The 18,868-nt window shown below is 36.8% G+C and overlaps 1 protein-coding gene across 1 annotated transcript in view; it reads left to right on the top strand.

Annotated features, from left to right (window-relative positions):
- ITFG1 (integrin alpha FG-GAP repeat containing 1) overlaps positions 1–18,868 on the top strand; it is an 84,459-nt gene that overhangs the window by 52,966 nt on the left and 12,625 nt on the right. The window contains exons 11-14 of the mRNA XM_014942422.1: positions 5,501–5,651; positions 6,103–6,211; positions 9,958–10,001; positions 11,673–11,751. Of these exons, the coding sequence (XP_014797908.1) occupies positions 5,501–5,651; positions 6,103–6,211; positions 9,958–10,001; positions 11,673–11,751 (383 nt within the window). The remainder of the gene's footprint in view (positions 1–5,500; positions 5,652–6,102; positions 6,212–9,957; positions 10,002–11,672; positions 11,752–18,868) is intronic.

Raw genomic sequence — 18,868 nt, 5'->3', positions numbered from 1 at the left:
AATGTAATATTATGTAGAAGATTTAAATAGTTTATAGATGTATATAGTTTCTAGTTACTCCTATGGAAGGAAGTTACCTATATCTCATTGCAATGAGTGACTGTGATACACTTTCATCTTTATTCTCCTTGCTTCTGAGATTGATTGTTTATTCAGTTGAGTGCATCTTAAAGTTAATTTGAAACTTGACTTCAAAGTTGAGTGACACAGTAAGGCATAAGGACTGAAGGTACTGGCAGATGATTTGGCAGGTTATTAAAAGGGAAATTCAGAGAGCTGAGGAATTCGGGCAAAAAAAGAGTAAGTAAACTAAGAATTAAGAAATGCATTGCATCTTAACACTATGTTTCCAGCATTTGTGGAAAAGTAATAGAAACAGACTCTTTGGACTTTGGGATGGGAATGAAAGTCATATTTTTTGCACCCACTATGAAATGTTCCTTTCAGAGTAATATTAATTCACTATTTCTGAAAGCAAATGCTTCCTTTTAAAACATTTAACTGGGTCATAGAGTGGAGAGAATTAAGAGTGTGGGAATTAAATTAAAAGCTCTTCTTGAATTAGAGTAAATTAAAATGAAAACCTTATTTAATTGATTTTAAACACTTGTGGATCAAGCTGTTTATTTCTTTTCTCTGAAGCCTTTCATGCTATATCTACAGATCTAATTTCAGTGATTGATTACTGTGATTAAATGATAAAAGCATTTTTGTAAACTCTTGACCTCAATCTGTGCTATAGTCTGGGAAGCCTAGCTTCTAGTTGCTGTAACTTAAAGAAATTAAAGGAGACAGAAATCATTTCATTAATCTGAAAACATACTGATACATGATAATGGAAGAACATGATTAAAATCAATTATATGCTTTCATCATCATTCTGGAAAGCACTTTCAGATCAAATCCTTAAAAATACCTACAAAACGCTGAAATAAAGACATGATGGGTAGGAATAACTTTGGTTTACTGTCCTTCCAGGTGAGTAAGTCAGGAAAAATGATTAATAGCTTCAAGTATTCTCAGAACTGCCATAAGACCACACTATTTCATCTCCTGCCATATCCTTTTGATTTTAAATAAAAGCATGTAATACTCTTGACAGCTTGGAGATGTTCCTTATTAACAACAACAACAAAAAAAGGAATCTGACTTGTAGTTGCAAGTGTGTGGGGTGGGGTTGAAGCCAGAGACTCAATAAATTCCAAAAGGGAAGATGTTAAATTCACAGTCAATTCTTACATATTTATCTGTCTGATATGAATGCTTCTTTTAACTTCTGAATTGAGTCAAAGCCTGCACATTAGAATTCCACAGATTTTTCTTCAGGCTAGATACATACATGAATTTTTCTTCCTTCTAGTTATGACTGTATTAGAAATTGTGTATGTATATAGAATAATAATAGGTAAAGGGATTTTATCAGTAGTTATTCATTGGTCCATCTCTGCTTCCTGTCTTATCTAAATGTATTCATTTTTTCACATGCTGGTTTTAAATTGACTCTGGGAACACTGAAAGTGTAAGTATCATATGTGAGGCTATAAGCACCTATCTTTCTTGCACCACGTGTTTCCAAATTAGATGCTAATAATTAGCATCTTGCATTGAAAATATGTAATCTAAGGAAGGATTTTTTTCAGTGATGCTTTTATTCAAAGGAAATGTTTTTCACTAGTGAAGTAATGGTAAGGTTGGAAATAATCTCCCTAACGTTGATGATAAATAACAGTAAAGACTGAAACTTGGAGATAATAAAGAACAGGATATGGGCAGTTGAATGAAAAACTTTGAGTATAATACAATTCTAGAAAGTTTTCCAGGTATTCATGCTGAGTTTTAAAATAATGTGTATGTATTACTCCTTTACATGGGACTATGTGAAAGGACTCTTATTAGACCCAATTATCTCTTCCTAAATCATTGCTACTTGTCAGAAGTAAGGTTGGATAAAGAACTTTTTTTAAATTTTGGCTTGATGAGCACCCTGTAATAGAGCAAATCTAAAAAATAGAGGCCAATCCAATTTTTCTGAATGTCATTCAGATGTCTCCTGTATAACTGTAAATGAACTAGCCTAAAATTGACAGAATGAGAGATGTATAAAATTAAGCAGTAAATATTTAATTCTAATTGCAAAGTGGTATGTTAAAATAAAACCATGGTAAGTCTTCAGTCTGTCTTTGGTGTTAACCTTTGCTTATAGCAACTCCACTGTATTAAATTTAGCTTTGCTGCATAGGTGACCTTCAGTCAGGAGGTCCCAAATTGTAGGCAACTCTGCACTTGATTGAGCATCCTTCATAAGCTGTTTGGGATAAAGTTTTGCAGGTAGTACACAAGTTAGGTGTTGCTGTGTATATGGTGGTGTGAATACCTAAATATTAAAAGTGCTGCAAGTGGCATGTTAAGGATGATATGCTAGTCTCAGTTCAGAGTTCTTTTGCTCTGCCTCTTCTCAGTATTTAAGCTGAATTGTTCTATATTGACTGTTTTGCATTTGTGTAGCCATTCAGCATTGATTTTAAGGTTTTACCATTGTCGCAGTGTCTTTGTGTTTCCCCATAGGTTTTCAGGGACATTGGTTTATCATTTTAAGGATGTTGATGATTTTCAGCATTGATCAGCAATGATCAGATTTTTTTTCTGATAGCATGAATCTTTAGAATTTGATTCAAAATAATAGGAAGGTCATAAACTTGTTCTTGGTAACTGTAGTATGCAGTAGAAATAAAACATGGAGGTAGATACGGCGATGGTGTATTAAAGCCCTAAATAACATCAAGACTCAACTGGCAGCTCATAGGCCAAATTCAGACCTCAGGAGTTCTTACAAGAAAGAAATGAACAGCTGGGGATACAGTGAATTGCTCATTTCTCTTTCCTCTGCAAGCAGCAAGGCTCTGCAACTGTCCCTCTTGCTGCAGCCTTTCAAAAGAATGGCCCACACACTAAGATTTCCTCTGCCCGTGCCAAGAGGCAGCACATGGGAGCTCCTGTGTTGGCACAGCCCTGGGAGCAGACTGGGACTGAGGAGGATTGAGAAAGATAGAATGTGGTTAACAGTTACTAAGATGTATAGATAGGTAGATACACACACATATATATAGTTGCTGGTTTGCATTAGTGTTCATTATTATGTAATCAAAATCTAAAATCCTTTATTAATCTTTCATTTCAGTGGGTTTTTTTTATCTTGTATTGAGCCAATTGGGAATCACTTGACTGCACACGAACAGAATTAAGTTTGTGCACAAAGACAACTAATAATACGTGCAGGCTTCAGTGGAGTTCTGAACGTAGCTCACCTTGAAAACTAGATGGAAAGCACTGAGGTTGTTCCTGTACACAGCTGTGAGGAAGGCTGCAAGTACACTGTTGGGTTTGGGTTATTTTTTTGGTCTGTATTTTTGGGGCAAACCTGAAGACTGCCCCCCACTGCCAAATGAGCGCTTTCTGGTTTTTCCCTCTATTCAGAAGTTGCTGGGTTAAAAAGGTTTCTGTAGTAAATAAACTCGTTGTGTCTATCCGTTCACAAGGCTTACAGTTTATACTTGAACAGTACTCTGAACATAGAGTGTAATGAATGCTTGACGATCTTTTGTCTTTTAAATAGTTATCATCTGATAATTTCCAGCAATTTAAAAAATATGACTTGAAAGAAAGCATCTTTCTAAAACATCCTCCAAATTTAAAAAAAATAAAATATGCCAGAACAGTGAGAAAGATAAATTGAACCCATTTGCTTAGCTGAGGTTGTCACCTTACCTTATAGTTGGTTAATCTGATAGGATACTTATGTGATATGTGAAATGAATGTGAGCACTTAACAATTTCAGTTTATGAGTTCTCAGATACAGGTAATACAATATCTTAAATATCGCAGATCACCTCGTTTCATTTTGGCTGGACATTAATTCACTATACTTATGTTTCTAACAGTGAAATAGTAAAAAGTGGGCTGTTCATATTAAGCTTCAAGCAAATGCAGCCATGTGGCAGAAAAATAAAGACCTAATTTGCATATTTTTCACAGAAGCTCTAGAAATGTGATTAAAAGGTTTTGAGAGAAGTGTTGAAATAAATATCCCGTTTTACTTTCGGTACGCCTTACAGAGAAAAAAATCCTACATTTTTCCCGTTGTGGGTTCTGAAATATTAACTTAGCAACAGACAAGGAAACTGATTTACTCTGGTGTCAGAAAGATGTTTTTTCTCAGGATAAATGTTTTGCCCTTCTCTAACTCTTTCTGAAATGGATGGAGCAGATATGAATGTTGTGTGATATTATTTTGATGAGTATCAAACTATCTGAAATATACCATAGAAACAAAGAAAAACTCTCCTTAGGAGAAATGCTTGTGTGTGTGACTGCACCCTGGAGGCACTGGATGCTGTTAAGATACAGAAAAACCCCCTTGTTGTCACCTTCTGAAACAGCAGAGTGTTCAAGGTCATAAAGAAGAAGTGGGTTTGGTTATGGCCCTGGGCTCTGACATGCTTAGCTGGCTTTACGGAACGTTGTCTGCTCCATCTCCTGGCTCTGCCCCCAGAAAGAGAGGAAGAACTGTCTCTGTTCCCATTGCCAAGGCAGGGATGGATTTGAGCGGGCTCCCAGGATACAGAGCTCTCCCTGCCAAAGAGTCGGGCTCCCAGTTGGTAAAGTCAGGAGGTTTTCACAGTTCCAGTGAGAGTGGAATATATCAGAGAGGGCATATCATGCTGTTGGTCACCAGTGGGCACATCTGAGCCTTGTGTCTCCCACAGGGCATGGTAGAAGGGAGACTTTGCCCAGAAGGGAGACTTTGCCCAGAAGGGAGACTTTACCAGGCCTGGTACTCTGGCTTGTTTGCTTGTTTCTTATTTCAGTATCACAGCCTGTCTTTCTGTCCGTATTTGTTATGTATCAGCAAATGTCCAATTTAGTTTGTCTTGTCCTGTTTTAACTGTGCTAGTAGATTGGGGGTTGTGGTTTTTATTTTGCTTTGAAACAATGGAAAAATACCAATAGAGATTTGATGTAATCTTAAATTTATTTAAAACGTCGTGCAACATGTAAGAAAATTTATTAACGGAGGTGGAGTGGGAATAGATTGTCATAAAATAATGAAAAAGCACTGACATTTTTCAAATAGTGTTTAAGCTGAAGGACCGTGGAGGGATTAAGGAAAATGGCAGATAAGTGCACTTGAACTTCTTTCAGAATAAAGTAAGAATACATTCAGTCTTTTGAATGGTTGATTAATTAAATGATTCCTGCTGATTTGGACCCATTTATCTAGTATGTTCATTAGTTTAAGTCGGGCATGACATAATGGTGGTAATTCTGTCTGTAAAGCTAACAGAAATGCTTATGGATTTTGAAGTATCCAGTGGCTGCTAGCTTTGTTTTATTATACTTAATTTCAGCAGACTTAAATTATTCAATTACAGTATTTTTGTAATGTCCATTATTTAGACTGTTTATAGTAAATAAGTTGTTTTATATATGTATGTTTTACAGCAACCAACAGGCGTTTTTACTAGAAAATGTCCCCTGCAATAATGTGAGCTGCAAGAGTGTGCGTCGCATGTTTAAGGTTTTTTGGGAGCTCTCCGATCTAAACCAAATCAAGGATGCAGTGGTAGCAACCTTCTTTGACATATACGAAGACGTAAGTTCAACAATTTACTACAGCAAACGGTGTCTCTGTGTTGCTGTTCCTGTCCCTGTGCCCTTTTGGGGAAGGGCTGGCTTTTGTGGCAGCGCCTTCAGCCTGGGAAACTCCCTCCTGAGGCGCTCCCTGAGCAGAGGGCACAGAGCAGCAGCCCGTCGCTGCCACGAGTTCACTGACCCCCATGTGCTCCATTTGAGCTGCCCCTTGCAGTGGCAAGAATAAGCCATGGACCACGTGCGTTGTCCTGGTTAGCTGTGGATGAAGCACTCTGTCCTAAATTACCAGAGATTAATAAGATTTGAAAGATATTAAAACTAGTAGCGAAGGTGTAACCTTTGCTGCACACACTCTATTTTTTTCCGTTATATCTCTAGGGGAATTTGTTTGCCAAATTTAGATGTTATCTAAAGTAAATCAGCATTCTAGTGTAAACTTTTTTTTCCTTTAGGGAATCTTGGACATCATCGTGCTAAGCAAAGGCTACTCCAACAAGGACTTTGCTATCCATACATTAAAAAATAACTTTGAAGCAGATGCCTATTTTGTTAAAGTGATTGGTAAGTTATCAGTGTATAATCAAGTCAAAATGGGACCTTGAGAGGACAGCATTTGAGCCTCTCTATAGGATAACTTTATCGTGATGCTCTCCGTATGATAGTAATAGAAAAGACAATATAGTGTGGAAAATATTAGTAATTGAAGAAATTCAGCCTTGACCACAGTGACTTTTAAGTGTTCGTCATCTCCTGAATGTGGGGTTTGTGCTTGTTGGTTGGGGCTTTTTTCTTAGAAGAATTCATGCCCTATTTCATGCTAGAAGCAGGCTGGAGGCAGGCTAAATCTTTCCTTTCATCCTGGACCTTTCCTTCTGCATGCTAGCAAAATTCTAAAGATAGACACTATCTTTAAAACTCATTTCTCAGCCAGCTTCTGAAGGAAAAACAAGAGTTATCAGGTGTCTAAAGGTATGATCTGCAGGGAAAGAGCACACGGAACCAAGTTACTCAACCTAAAAGGAAATGTAAGGTTTGAAGACCCGTGTCTTCAATCCATAATGATGCATAACATCAGGGGAAGAGTGTTCTGTGTGTCCCCATGGGATACAACAGAAAGTAAAGAAGAGTAAATAGTAAGAATAATTCCCTAAAGAATGACTAGTGAAGTAGTAAAGTAAATTCCTGGAGAAGCTGCAAAGTTACTGGTTAGAGGTCCTGACAAGTAGGCTAAGAAATTATGTAGTACATTTAATTGGTTTTTGAGGGAGAAGGTTGGACTAGCTGAATTTGAGGCCCCTTCTGTGAGTGTTTTGTAGAGTAGCTTCACTCACCTCCTCACATAACATAATGTTGTCAAGATCTACAGATTTACACGTATTTATCACTCAACTTAGATTTTTTTTTTTTTTTCAATCTGTGATGATATTTAAAATTTGGAGGAAGATTAGCTAATAAATCACTAATTTGAGTAAAAATATAATTATGCTTGCACATATAAATATGTATGCCATAGTGAGACAGAAAGGAGCCAGAAGAAATGACAGCAATATTGACTTGAAGGAACATGCTTCGTTTGTCCACAATGACTGCCTTTTTATCTTGCCTATTTTCAGAAACCTGGGCAGGAAAGAACAGCCAAATGCACTTATTTTCATTTGTGCCTTGAGTGGTTGCAGTATTTTCTTTCCAACCAGGACTTCTGTGGTTTTTGCTGTACCTCTGTCATATCAAGCCTCCTCTACTGGAGTTCTTCTGTGTGTCATCTGGAAATGATGCAAAATGTGGTGCAAAATGGGCTGGTTTCATGTCAGTGGTGACTGGCACGGTGTATGTTTTGCTTATGCCATGTGATCTTTTGTGAGAGGCAGTTTGTTTCCATGTGTGAGGCAGTTTGGTGTTTTCAGCTTAAAAGCACTACGTGGCACAAAACACATCTTACTGTAAAAGCGTAGAATGGCAATGAACGTAGCAAGGGTGTGTGAGTTAATTAGAGCCTTGGTTTAAAAGGCTAGAGTTAGATTATTGTATTTGTAATTGAGAGTAATTAGGTTTTCAAATTCCATGTCCTACCATGTTCTTCCAGGCTGCAAAGGTGTTGAGCTTTGAGCTCAGAGCTTGTCTGTCTTCCTTGAGTTTTTGAGTCTCATTTTAAGAACTGAGGCTGTACGTGAGCTCATGAGGACAAAGCAAACAGGAGCGACTAGAGGTTCACCTTCAAAAATTGTATTTGCCTTCATGTTATTTAAATGTATCTAATCCTTCTAAAGCACACATTCTGCACACCATAAGATAAACAGAACCGCAGCTACTGCTGGGGGTTGAGGCATTTAGCCTGAGCTTTATTCTCATCGTAATACTCTATAATGGTTTGTCATGTTGATGGAAGCCTTTTAAATAATAATGTATATGCGTAGTGTAATTCACACAAGCATGTAGAAAATCCTCTAGAAAAATCTTATACTTCACAGAGCCATGTCAGAATTACAATTGTGTGACATTTTTATGGTGAAAAGAGTAATTTGCAACATGCTTTTTGATTCGCTCTGTAAATCTACCTTAAAAATTGGAGCAAGCCTTTTTTTAGCACCCTTTTAGGGTGTGAGTATTTTTGCATAGAAACCCAAGGAAATGGAAATTAATGAGTAGTCTAAAAATATTTTTACAGCAGTACAGGGGAGAATATTTCTAACAAAACATGCTTTGTGCGAGTTAGTGTATCGATAAATGCTTTGTGTTCACTTCTTTGGCATATGGACAATGAGAACAGTTTTGCTCATTAGAACTGATGTCAGATGTACTTGGTGGGATTATTTGTTCCAGTAGTGAAATTGAACAGCAAATTGCGGTGTGCTGTTCTGCATCAAAATAGGAAGAGTTGGTTCCACTTGCATACACACTTACGTAGAACATATAAAATAAGCTTGTAGCTTAAAAAGTCTATTTGTAAATACATACTGTCTTAAAATTCTGCTTTGCCACATCTTCCTTACCTTACCTGTCCAGATTTTTAATTTTTTTTTTTACTGTATAAAAGTAATAGATTTTTTCTGCATTTGGAAATGTCAACATTTTAAAATCACAAGCAAAGAATAATAACTTGGGGGTCATGATAGTTGTTAATATTTGCACACAAAATATTAGAAATATTCCTTCACCAGACAAGTGCCATTTCTGACTCTAGTAGGGAGTGTTTTCTAATTGGACTGTAACACTATGAACATCCTATACGCACTTTTTAGTATTTCACTGTCCCCAAACATTTTATACACAAAACTCCATCGAGCCTTAGAGTAGACACAAAAAGCTTTAAAAATATATCCCAGTGGGTTGGATCACCTGCCCTCAAACCTGGTCCTAATCTTAATTTTTGCTGTCTGCCACACTCACTTTGGGATACCATAACTCACGGAGAATATATGTTTTCACTTGGCTTTAACACTGCCTGGTCTGTAGCCTCTTCCCTGCTCGTAGCCATTATTGGGCTGCTGCTCCACCAAACTGTTGTCATTTGAAATCTCAACATTGCATCAGAATGACACCTTAGATTTTGTACATGTGTGTGTTTTCTGTTGTTTGCTTTAAAGACATTTTGGTACTGATGTTCTAATACTCAATGTGACAAGACATTCTAGGTTATAAAACAGATGGCTTTCATGGTCCATCGTTTAGTTGATTATAAATAAGCGTTAAACAGATATTTCTGTAATCTAACTGATTTTTTTTAAACTAATAAGCTTTAAACAAGTAATTGAACAACTGTCACAGGCTTTAGATATTAAGTAGCATTATACACATCTGCTTGTAATACTTTTGAATAAACAGGTAATGGAATTTTTGTTTGTTACAGCTTTTGTGCATTGCTTTAAATCAGGATATAAAACTATCCCTTGAATAGAAGAAAAAGCCTTTACTTACCTTTTTACCAGTTAAAACAGTAAAGCTGAATCTCTGGCAGTATTTTTAAATAGTTAGAAATGAAAAATACTTAATAAAACATATAGTCCACTATTTTAAAAATGTTTTAATTTGGAATTTTTTGAACTGGCAAATGTCTCCTTTTGAAGCTGGTTAACCAATGAGGTATGATAAACCAGTGACTAGATGATTAATTTCTTCAAAGAAGTATACTTCAAACAGATTAGGAAATTTTTTGTACATTAACATAAGTCATATAGAAGACATTTATTTTCTTTATGTGTTTTAATGAATACCTGACACTATTACTATACTTCAACAGATTTCAGATGTACTGCTTGTGAAACGGCTTGTTAACATAAATGCTGCAAGTTCTCTTTTTGTTTTTGCAGTTCTCAGTGGCCTCTGTTCTAATGACTGTCCTCGGAAAATAACAGTAAGTGTAACTATAACTTTTGCATTATTTAGCTTCAAATAAGCTGAGGTCTAATTATATCAAAAACTCCCTGCATATTAAGACTGTTGTTGACTGGAAGAATAAGCTGAGGTCTAATTATATCAAAAACTCTCTGCATATTAAGACCGTTATTGACTGGAAGAGTGTGTGATCCAAATGATGACTGGCCAAGCCTGACCAGTCTGCGTGCTTGAGACCTGAACCTTTTGCCAGCTGCCTGCTCAGAGATGGAACCAGTTGGCTGATTCTCCTGTTACCCAGCATCAGGAGGGCTGGGATATACCAGATACAAAAAAAACTTGTGCCCAAACTGTGTAGTGTGCCACATCTTGTCCTGGGCAGTCAGAAAGGCCAGGCAGAAGGGATTAAGGGACAGATTCGGCTGTATAGCCACTTCTGGACTAAAATAGAGTAATTGGGTACAATGAAGAACAGAAGGGAAGGAACTTAGACTTGGTTCTGATGATTCTGCAGATAGTTACATACACATGTGCTGATTTCTATTATTTCAATTATTTTAGTCATCTGCAGAGACCATGCAGCTCACCCACCAAACTTTCAATTAGCAAATTGTTTAGCAATGCTCACAGTGAAAGCTGCCCTAAAAGAGGAACTGAGAGGAGTCAAAGGTAGTGTTAGCACTTCAGCTCTGCAAAAATACGAAATTTAGTTTTGATTTGAAAATACATAAACTGCTTCAAACAGGACCAACTTTTTCTTCAAGCCTATTTTAAGACATAGAGTTTAATTTCTGATAAAAAATAATAAGGGGGTTTGGTAGCTTAATTGCAAAAGACAGTTTTTTTTCTTCACAGCAGAAGTTGGTGAACGTTTCATTATCAAAGTCATTGAAGCACTGAAGATCTGAAAGGTCTATACTGGATTTAATGCTCTGACACAGCTTAAGTTCAGCATTTAAAAAAAAGAAAAAAGGGAAAGCTTTCTTTTAAATCTATTCTTACAGTTGTCCCACTCCTCTCCCAAAAGCAGATCTTTGTTTCCTTCCCTTCTTACTTAGGTGCATTTGTTATGGTTCATCACTCAGTTCTCCGCAATTCCCTTTGATTTAATTTTTTTTAATTTATTTATTTATTTCCCCCCCCTTAACTGTACTTTGATGTTTAAGTACATTTTCTCCCTCAAGAGAATTTGCTTAAAATAGATATTGGTACTCAACAAGTAACTATTCAGCTAATTTCATTAATTAAATAAAACACTGGTAAATAATGATAACGAAATTTTGAATTTGTGTAGTATTTTTAAATTCAGAAAGAAAGTCAAGATGGTGCATTCTCTCATTCAATACCAAGTGGGTTCTGCTTTTTCAGAACATGCAGTTATTTATTTGAATTTGGGTGGGTTTATTTATTTAACTTGTAACTTCTGAGGAAACATTAAACCTTTTGCCAGAGGTCTAAATAGCATTGCTTTCTTCAGGAGAAACTACACATTACTTAGCCAACTGATTAGCCTTATTTTGAAAATCAATTTCCACATAATGCTATGGCCAAAACAGTTGCAATAATTTGAAATTATCTCTGTCAAAAGGAAATTATTAATCTAGAAACATTTTCTTTGGTTTACTTTTTTATTACTATAGCTTTGTCTGTTCCTAAAATTTTGCCTGCTTTTTCCTCCTCCACATTGTAGCCTTTTGGTGTTAATCAGCCTGGTCCTTACATCATGTACACTACTGTAGATGCAAATGGATACCTGAAAAATGGGTCAGGTAAGATAACCTGAGAATGAGAATAATGAGAATGCGCATGGTATGGTCTGTGTGTATATACTTCTCAGCAACCTAAAGAGTTGGAAAGCAGTTTACAGAGTGAGATGGGACTGGTTTTGAATAGTGTCTTCAGTTAACAAAACCCCTTAACTTTCTCTTCTTTCTTTAAAGATTGCATATTTATTACAAACATTACGACTGATTCTTTTTTCTTCTGTCCTATGCAAATTGGGCTTGAACACTTGGCTATATTTTTCCCAATCTGCAAAATCGTTGGGTACGATATCATCAGTTTGGGAGATAGCATAAGCTTCTAATTATTTCCTCTTTCTACCAGTTCCTTAGCAGTTATGTATTCAGAAACAACAGTGGCCTTGACATACCTAAATAGAATCTTGCAGCCACATGACAAAGGATCAACATAATATTCAGTAATCACAGGATGTATTTTTCTGGACTTGTTTGCTACATCTGGCAGGCTAACAGGCATCTATGCAATCCTGAGTAGCAGGAGGGAGATAGAGAGGGAATGGCTGCATAATACAAGAACTATAAGGTCTCAAAGAATCATTAGGCAACAGGATCAAGAGAAATGGAAAGAAGCAGCTCTTCTGCAACTTAACTGGAGGTTCAATTGCATGAGATGTTGCAGATGCCACAGTTTACATGAGCCCAAAAACAAGGTAGACAAGAAGAGAATAACGCCAGAGCATGGCCCAAGCAGTGCCTAATGTTAGAATATTCTGGGTTTATGCTGCCTTCCCAGGTCTGTTCTGGGAGGGGGGTTGGAGTAGATGATCTCCAGAGGTCCCTTACAACCCCACGTGATTCTGTGATTCTGTCTGTACTAGTGGCTCCCAGAAGACACAGGTGACTGTACTAAGTGTCTGTTAGTCTAACTTATCATTGTTAATCTTATGACCATCATGGACAGACTTCTTGCACATTTCCCATAGTTCACTGGGGAAAACTGTTTTCTGTACAACACTAAATAGCAGCAATAATTTAGGGGGAAAAGTGCTACTAACATCTTAACATCCTTAATAGACAATAATGCTCTTACCTTGAATACTGTGCTCAGGACTGTTAATTCCACCCTAGAAAAAAATAAAGAGAAAGAAGATGTCCTGAAATATGAACCAGATAGTTGCAAAAACATATCCTGGTCTTGTGTAGCACTTCTGTATTTGTACATGTTTCCATATGGGTGTAAGAGCTTAACAGTATTAACCTACTTTTTTAAAAAACTAATAATTCAGGCTGTCATGAAAATAAGAAGTATTTTTTCGAATTGTTGCACAAATTCATTTTAACAAACTAAACATTCTGCCAGTTGCACACTCAGCTTCGTCGCTCTGAAGGTTTTTTTCATAAGCTGAATTTAAAAAGAGCTTATATATTTAGTTAGAAACACTTAACCCCGTGATGGGTTTAGAGATTTTCAGTTACGCTGCATTCAGACTCTCTGGCCCGTGCCCGTAGGCAGCTGGTGCTGGTTGGGTACCACTGCCACATCTTGTTACTGCCAGTTACCAAGACAAAGTCTCGCAGGCTCTGTCAGAGCCGGGTGGCAGCACAGCCTGTCCTGTCACTGACACCAGGCAATACTGGTAAAGGCTTCACAGCATCTTTCCCCTTGTCCTTCCAAAGCCTGGATTTCTGTGGTGGGGGAAACTTGTTTCAGTATGGTGCCTTTAATTTCTGAATCCACTGGCTTACTCAAGCTAATTTTAGCTGGTACATAGGTGCCTCAAATAAAACTCTACCAGTTCTGTCAAAATCAGCAGTTTGGTAGAAGACAAAATTCCATGTGAGGAAAAGACTTTTGTTAGAGCTCAGCAGTTATTTGGTCTGGTTTTGTCCTCAGGCTGGCCGTATGGTCAGCACGCATGCAGCTGCAATTAGCCGTAGCCTGAGATGTTCTTGCCCAAGCAGTAATGAAGGAGCAGAGCAGAAAAAAGCTTAGCATATTGTGGAGGGTTTGTGGGGAAATAGAAGCTAAGGCTAAAAGATGTTGCCGGTTCCATACAGGAAGTAGGACTGCCATGCAAACTCATACAAATACAGACATGCCTAGTTTCACAGTTACTATCCCATTTTTGAAGGCATTTTGCCTCAGGACAGGTTTCTAGAGATTCCTACTGTGTTATCCATATTACTTTTAATTCACACTGGAGTGCCTTTTCTGTTGTGTTCTTCTTGATGACCAGCTATCTTGGGTTTTGTCCTCTTTTTGCTTCCACGTTGCATATGAGCTTTAGAGTTGAGTTTCTGATAGGGTACTGGTAAGATCTACACTGTTAAATATAGACAATGCAGTTGTACCTTTTTTTAAGACATGTAAGTACATGTTTTTCAAAACAACAAAAGTCTAAACAGTTTGGAATGCACCTCATATCTTAGTAAAGTAAAGAGTAAAAACTCTCACAAAATTTGTGTTATAAAGATTGGAATTTACCAGTCCTTCCTTACACTGTTAACTAAACTACTTGACGTTGATCACCGTGGCTCCGTACTCCTGGGGGCCATCTGTTTGGAATATGGACCTACTGGTAAAGCTGTTTCTTGAGAGCTGCTGTCAGAGCTACTGGAAACTACTCTAATTCCTATATAACAAAATTTATTTCCAGCCTGCCACTAAAAGTTAGCTGAGTGCATTCATTTGGGTGAACATGCATCTAAACGAAGAAATTGATGGGTTTAAAGTAGTGGAATGTGTTTATTCCTTGGGGCTCGCTGGGATTTGATGCAGGCCTGCCTGCATTTGGTGCACCCGTGTGAATAGAAAATAACTTAATGAAAGCACAGCCTCAGAGTTCCTTCGGCCGTGTGACACGTACGTGCCTCCTCCCTACCTACACACAGTCTTATTATCGGATAATCAGGAGTACTGATGAATAACTCTAAGTAACAAAAAAGACATTTTTTGCATAAGAAAAGAAACACATTAGTAAAACCATCAAACTAACCCTTTTTTTTCTTCTTTAGGAAAGTGCAATAAAATGGCTATAAATCAAAAAAACTACAACATAACCTTTGCTTGTATCTAATTATACTCATTTAGATTCATTGTTCACGTAGTCAGAGAAGATTTTAACTCTTGCTACTTATTTGTAACTTATAGTCTCAAACTTAGAAACCTGACATTTTAGGTAATCTCATATAATACCCTTTAAAAATCATGTCTAACAGTTAGTAGAATCTATATTACTAGATTCTTAAAAGTATTTTGTATTTGGGATATCATAACTAGTAACTGTAGGGGACTGAAACTTGGCATATCTGGATGATATATTACATGATGCTTTTTAAATAAATTTGATTTTTATAAATTGACATTTTTTTAATCAGACGGTGACAAAATAATGGGTTTGTGGGATCTCAAGTGCAGAATATCTGTTAAAAGGTTAATTCATAGAAGTATAAACTGATTCTAAACCCCACTTTGAGGAAATACAAGTTTAGACTGGTTTGTTTTGTGTATGTTTGACCCTTTGGCCCTTACTACTTAAGCAAGCTTATAAAATAACCTAGTGGCAAAATGAAGATGTTCTTCCAACTATAGACCTCTGTCCTGGAAGAATGCACACAGCTTACAAATTCCTTATATCTGTAGGGAATAAAGCTAGCTTAAAATTTAGACTTTTCATGTATAATTTTCTTAATATTTTTTTTCTGGTTCTTTCTTTCAAGAACAGAAACAAATATATTTTTTCTTAAATGTTATCTGTAGGGTTTGGTTGGTTTGGGTTGGGGCAGTGCTTTTAGAAATGCAATGTTTTTACAATTTTCTCTAAGAAACAGCTATCAAATGTGATTTAATATTGCTATAGTACCATTCATCTTTACTGCTAACATATTTACAATAATAAAAACCTAACAGCGTCCAATCATGATGAATTTCCTTCTCTGTTTTGGCATTATGAAATAACAGGCATGAATTCCAAGTGCATTTATGACCCTAGTAGTATTGCTACAGGGAATTTTATAATACTGTCTTTGATCAGTTTCTCAACTGTAATATGTTAATAGATTTTTTTTCAGTCTGTATAATTCCGGCAAGAACTTTTCAAAGTCACATTTTCTGAAGTGATTATATTAAGTTTGTAGCTAAACTTTCTTCTTTTACATATCCTACTCGTAAAATTCAGTAAATGTTCTTCTAACTAGAATTATTGCCCTACAGGTTACTATCTTGACAACCAGGCTGTTACATCAGAATCGTATTCTATTTGACTATCAAGAAATACCTCCAGCAACACTTTTATATAAGTGTACTGGTGGGCAGTACCAAACCCACATGGCATTTTTTGGGCCATATTTAAACTTACAAATCATCTTTTCCACATTAAGCTTTTGAAAGTATGGCATCAATACACTATTTTAAAACTAATTTTCTCCAACTTATTTGCATTCCTTATATAGTATCATGGAACAATCCGTATCTGAAGCTTTTAATTATATTACAGCAGTATTGAGAGAATCTAATCGTTTGTAATCATATTTTTAAAATAATTCATCTCTTTCCCAAGAAGTAACGTGAATAGCAACATAGTTCTTTGCCTAATTAAAACAATGCTCACAATTCAATTGTTTTTTCCAAGTGGCTGATGCTATTTGTTGTCTTTACCACTGGTCTCAGCAGGGGAAGAGTTATTGGCTGGAGCACTGAAACCAAACTATCCAGTCACCTTAAGTTATCCTTCCAGCCCTGGGCTAAAGTAAATCATAGAGTACTCAAAGAAATGTCCAACGTTCTGCTTCTGATCCTCCTAATTCTGCAGGTCTTTAGTTCTGAATTATGGTATCTTTCATGTATGCAATATTCATGCAAAGAGTAAAATTAAAAGGCACATATGGCTGTCCTTATCTAATTCATTTTAAGGTTCTTTGATCTGCCAAGCCGTAACTACAGGAAATTTGCATAATTACGAGGGGTTTTTTTAAAACATTGTTAGAATTATTCTCTCGCCTATTAACATTCCAGTATGTTGTTAAAAGATAGCAGAATAATAATTAGCACATATTCTGTGCTTTTACTTTCACATTGCTCAATTCACTTGTAATCTTACAACAAGAAATACTGTTAAATTAGCTACAAGGAACAGCAATTGCCAAAATGAGCATTAGAATTGAGAAGCGCTGGGTCTTGCATCTGTGGTTAATATCTCCACAGACCTTCTCTCTCTAAGAGGAAATTCAATTGCAACAGCAATCTGCCTTCTCCACTCCCCATTTCTTTTGGAGCTGTCATTTTTAAGGAGACCCCACAGTTACATATGAGTGTCAGCCTGGATTTTCAGCTCTACATCTGCATTTCCAGGCTTCTGTTGGCTTCTAAGAAATTTCTGACATCAATCTGTCGTGGTGTTTTTCAGCTGAATCCTGTAAGCAACAATGCATATCATAACGTAGATTATAATATCTAAAGTTAAGCACGGAGTAAATTGAAGCTGTTCTTGGGGCAGGGAGGGGAAGGATGCATAAGATGAATTTTGGAAAGCTAACCAAATGCAAGGTGTTGGGGTTTGTTGGGTTTTTGTTGGGTGATTGTGGTTTGGCTTGGGTTTTTGTGGTGTTGTTTTTTAAAAAAAAAAAACTTCAGCACCTTAGGGAAGGATGCATAAGATGAATTTTGGAAAGCTAACCAAATGCAAGGTGTTGGGGTTTGTTGGGTTTTTGTTGGGTGATTGTGGTTTGGTTTGGGGTTTTGTGTTGTTTTTTTTTTAAAAAGAAACTTCAGCACCTTAGGTGTTGGGGTTTGTTGGGTTTTTGTTGGGTGATTGTGGTTTGGCTTGGGTTTTTGTGGTGTTGTTTTTTAAAAAAAAAAAACTTCAGCACCTTAAAAAAAAATCATTGTTGATAATGAAATAGTAGCCCTACCAAATCTTTTCGCTTTTGAACAGAATTATGTTTAATGACTGATGCCAGTTAGATTACTGCAGATTACATCTATATAGCTCTATTTGTTAACAGTTCTGACCTTGGCTAAAATGCAGGCAGGTCATTTTTGCAAGCTGAAGTGTGTCCCAGTAATGATCCTTTGTGTTTTCTTGAGAAGGCTACCTACTTGATATATTTAGTTTCATTTATTTTATTACTAATAACACAAACTGATTTTCTTAGAACTAATGTCCTTGGTGGATCCAGAGCAACATAAATAAGATCAGAATCTTCAAATTTAATGTGGAGCAGCTGTTAATTTACTGAAATGTTTTCAGAAACTGCACAAGGATAGTTTCATATTATAGCACCAGCACAAGACAGGCATTTTAAATTTGTTATTGCAATGTTGCCTGGTCAAGGGCTGAGAAACACAAATGACTGGATAGTCCTGTAGAGGCTTCATACTATGAGTATCAGACTGCCTTTAGCCACCAGCATCTTTTTACACTGTTATTCCTTCTGATACCCCTTCCCTTTCACCACAACCCAATTTTTCTGTCTTCCTGCTGGAAGCTGGTAGCTGTGCATGGCCATAGCCACAGCAGCCTGGCTGCCTCCTCAGTGTGCTGACCAGCCAAACAGCTCAGGCAGAAATGCTCACAGCTCCCCCTTGCCATTTGTGTCATAAGGACACCTATGGAGAGGAGTGCAGTGTGTGGCATACCCAAAATATTTTCTCTGTATTTTTTTGATGTACCACACGTCTTATATGTACCTGATGAACCCTGCCAGCCAGGCCCACCTTGGCTGGAGCTCCAGGTTGATGTATTGTTTCATGTTTTCACTTCCACTTAAAATGGGAGAATATGGAGTGTATTTCAGCCTGTGCTGTGGTCGTCTTAATTTTCTCTCTTAAAGTAGAAATATACCAATGAACATGGAGTTTGAAATAAATAGGCCCATGGTTGCAGTTTGTGTCTACCAAAAATATTAATCCTGTGGGCCAGGAACAACAGAACAATTGATGTTTAAGGTTTACTTGAAGATCAATATCCATACGTAGGTGTAATATTCTCATACAAGTAGATTAATTGAATTGCTCACATGGATCAAGTCATAATTTGTTTAAGCAGCTGTATGACTGAAGCTGTGTGGACTGCTGCCTTTGCAATTCTCCTTTCAAAGCTTTCATTTTGCTGATTTTGTTTGGTTTTCTTTTAAACCTTCCATG

The sequence above is a fragment of the Calidris pugnax genome, unplaced genomic scaffold (genome assembly GCF_001431845.1).
Source record: "Calidris pugnax isolate Ruff unplaced genomic scaffold, ASM143184v1 scaffold28, whole genome shotgun sequence".
Taxonomy (NCBI): domain Eukaryota; kingdom Metazoa; phylum Chordata; class Aves; order Charadriiformes; family Scolopacidae; genus Calidris; species Calidris pugnax.
This window is presented reverse-complemented; position numbering and strand designations above follow the sequence as displayed.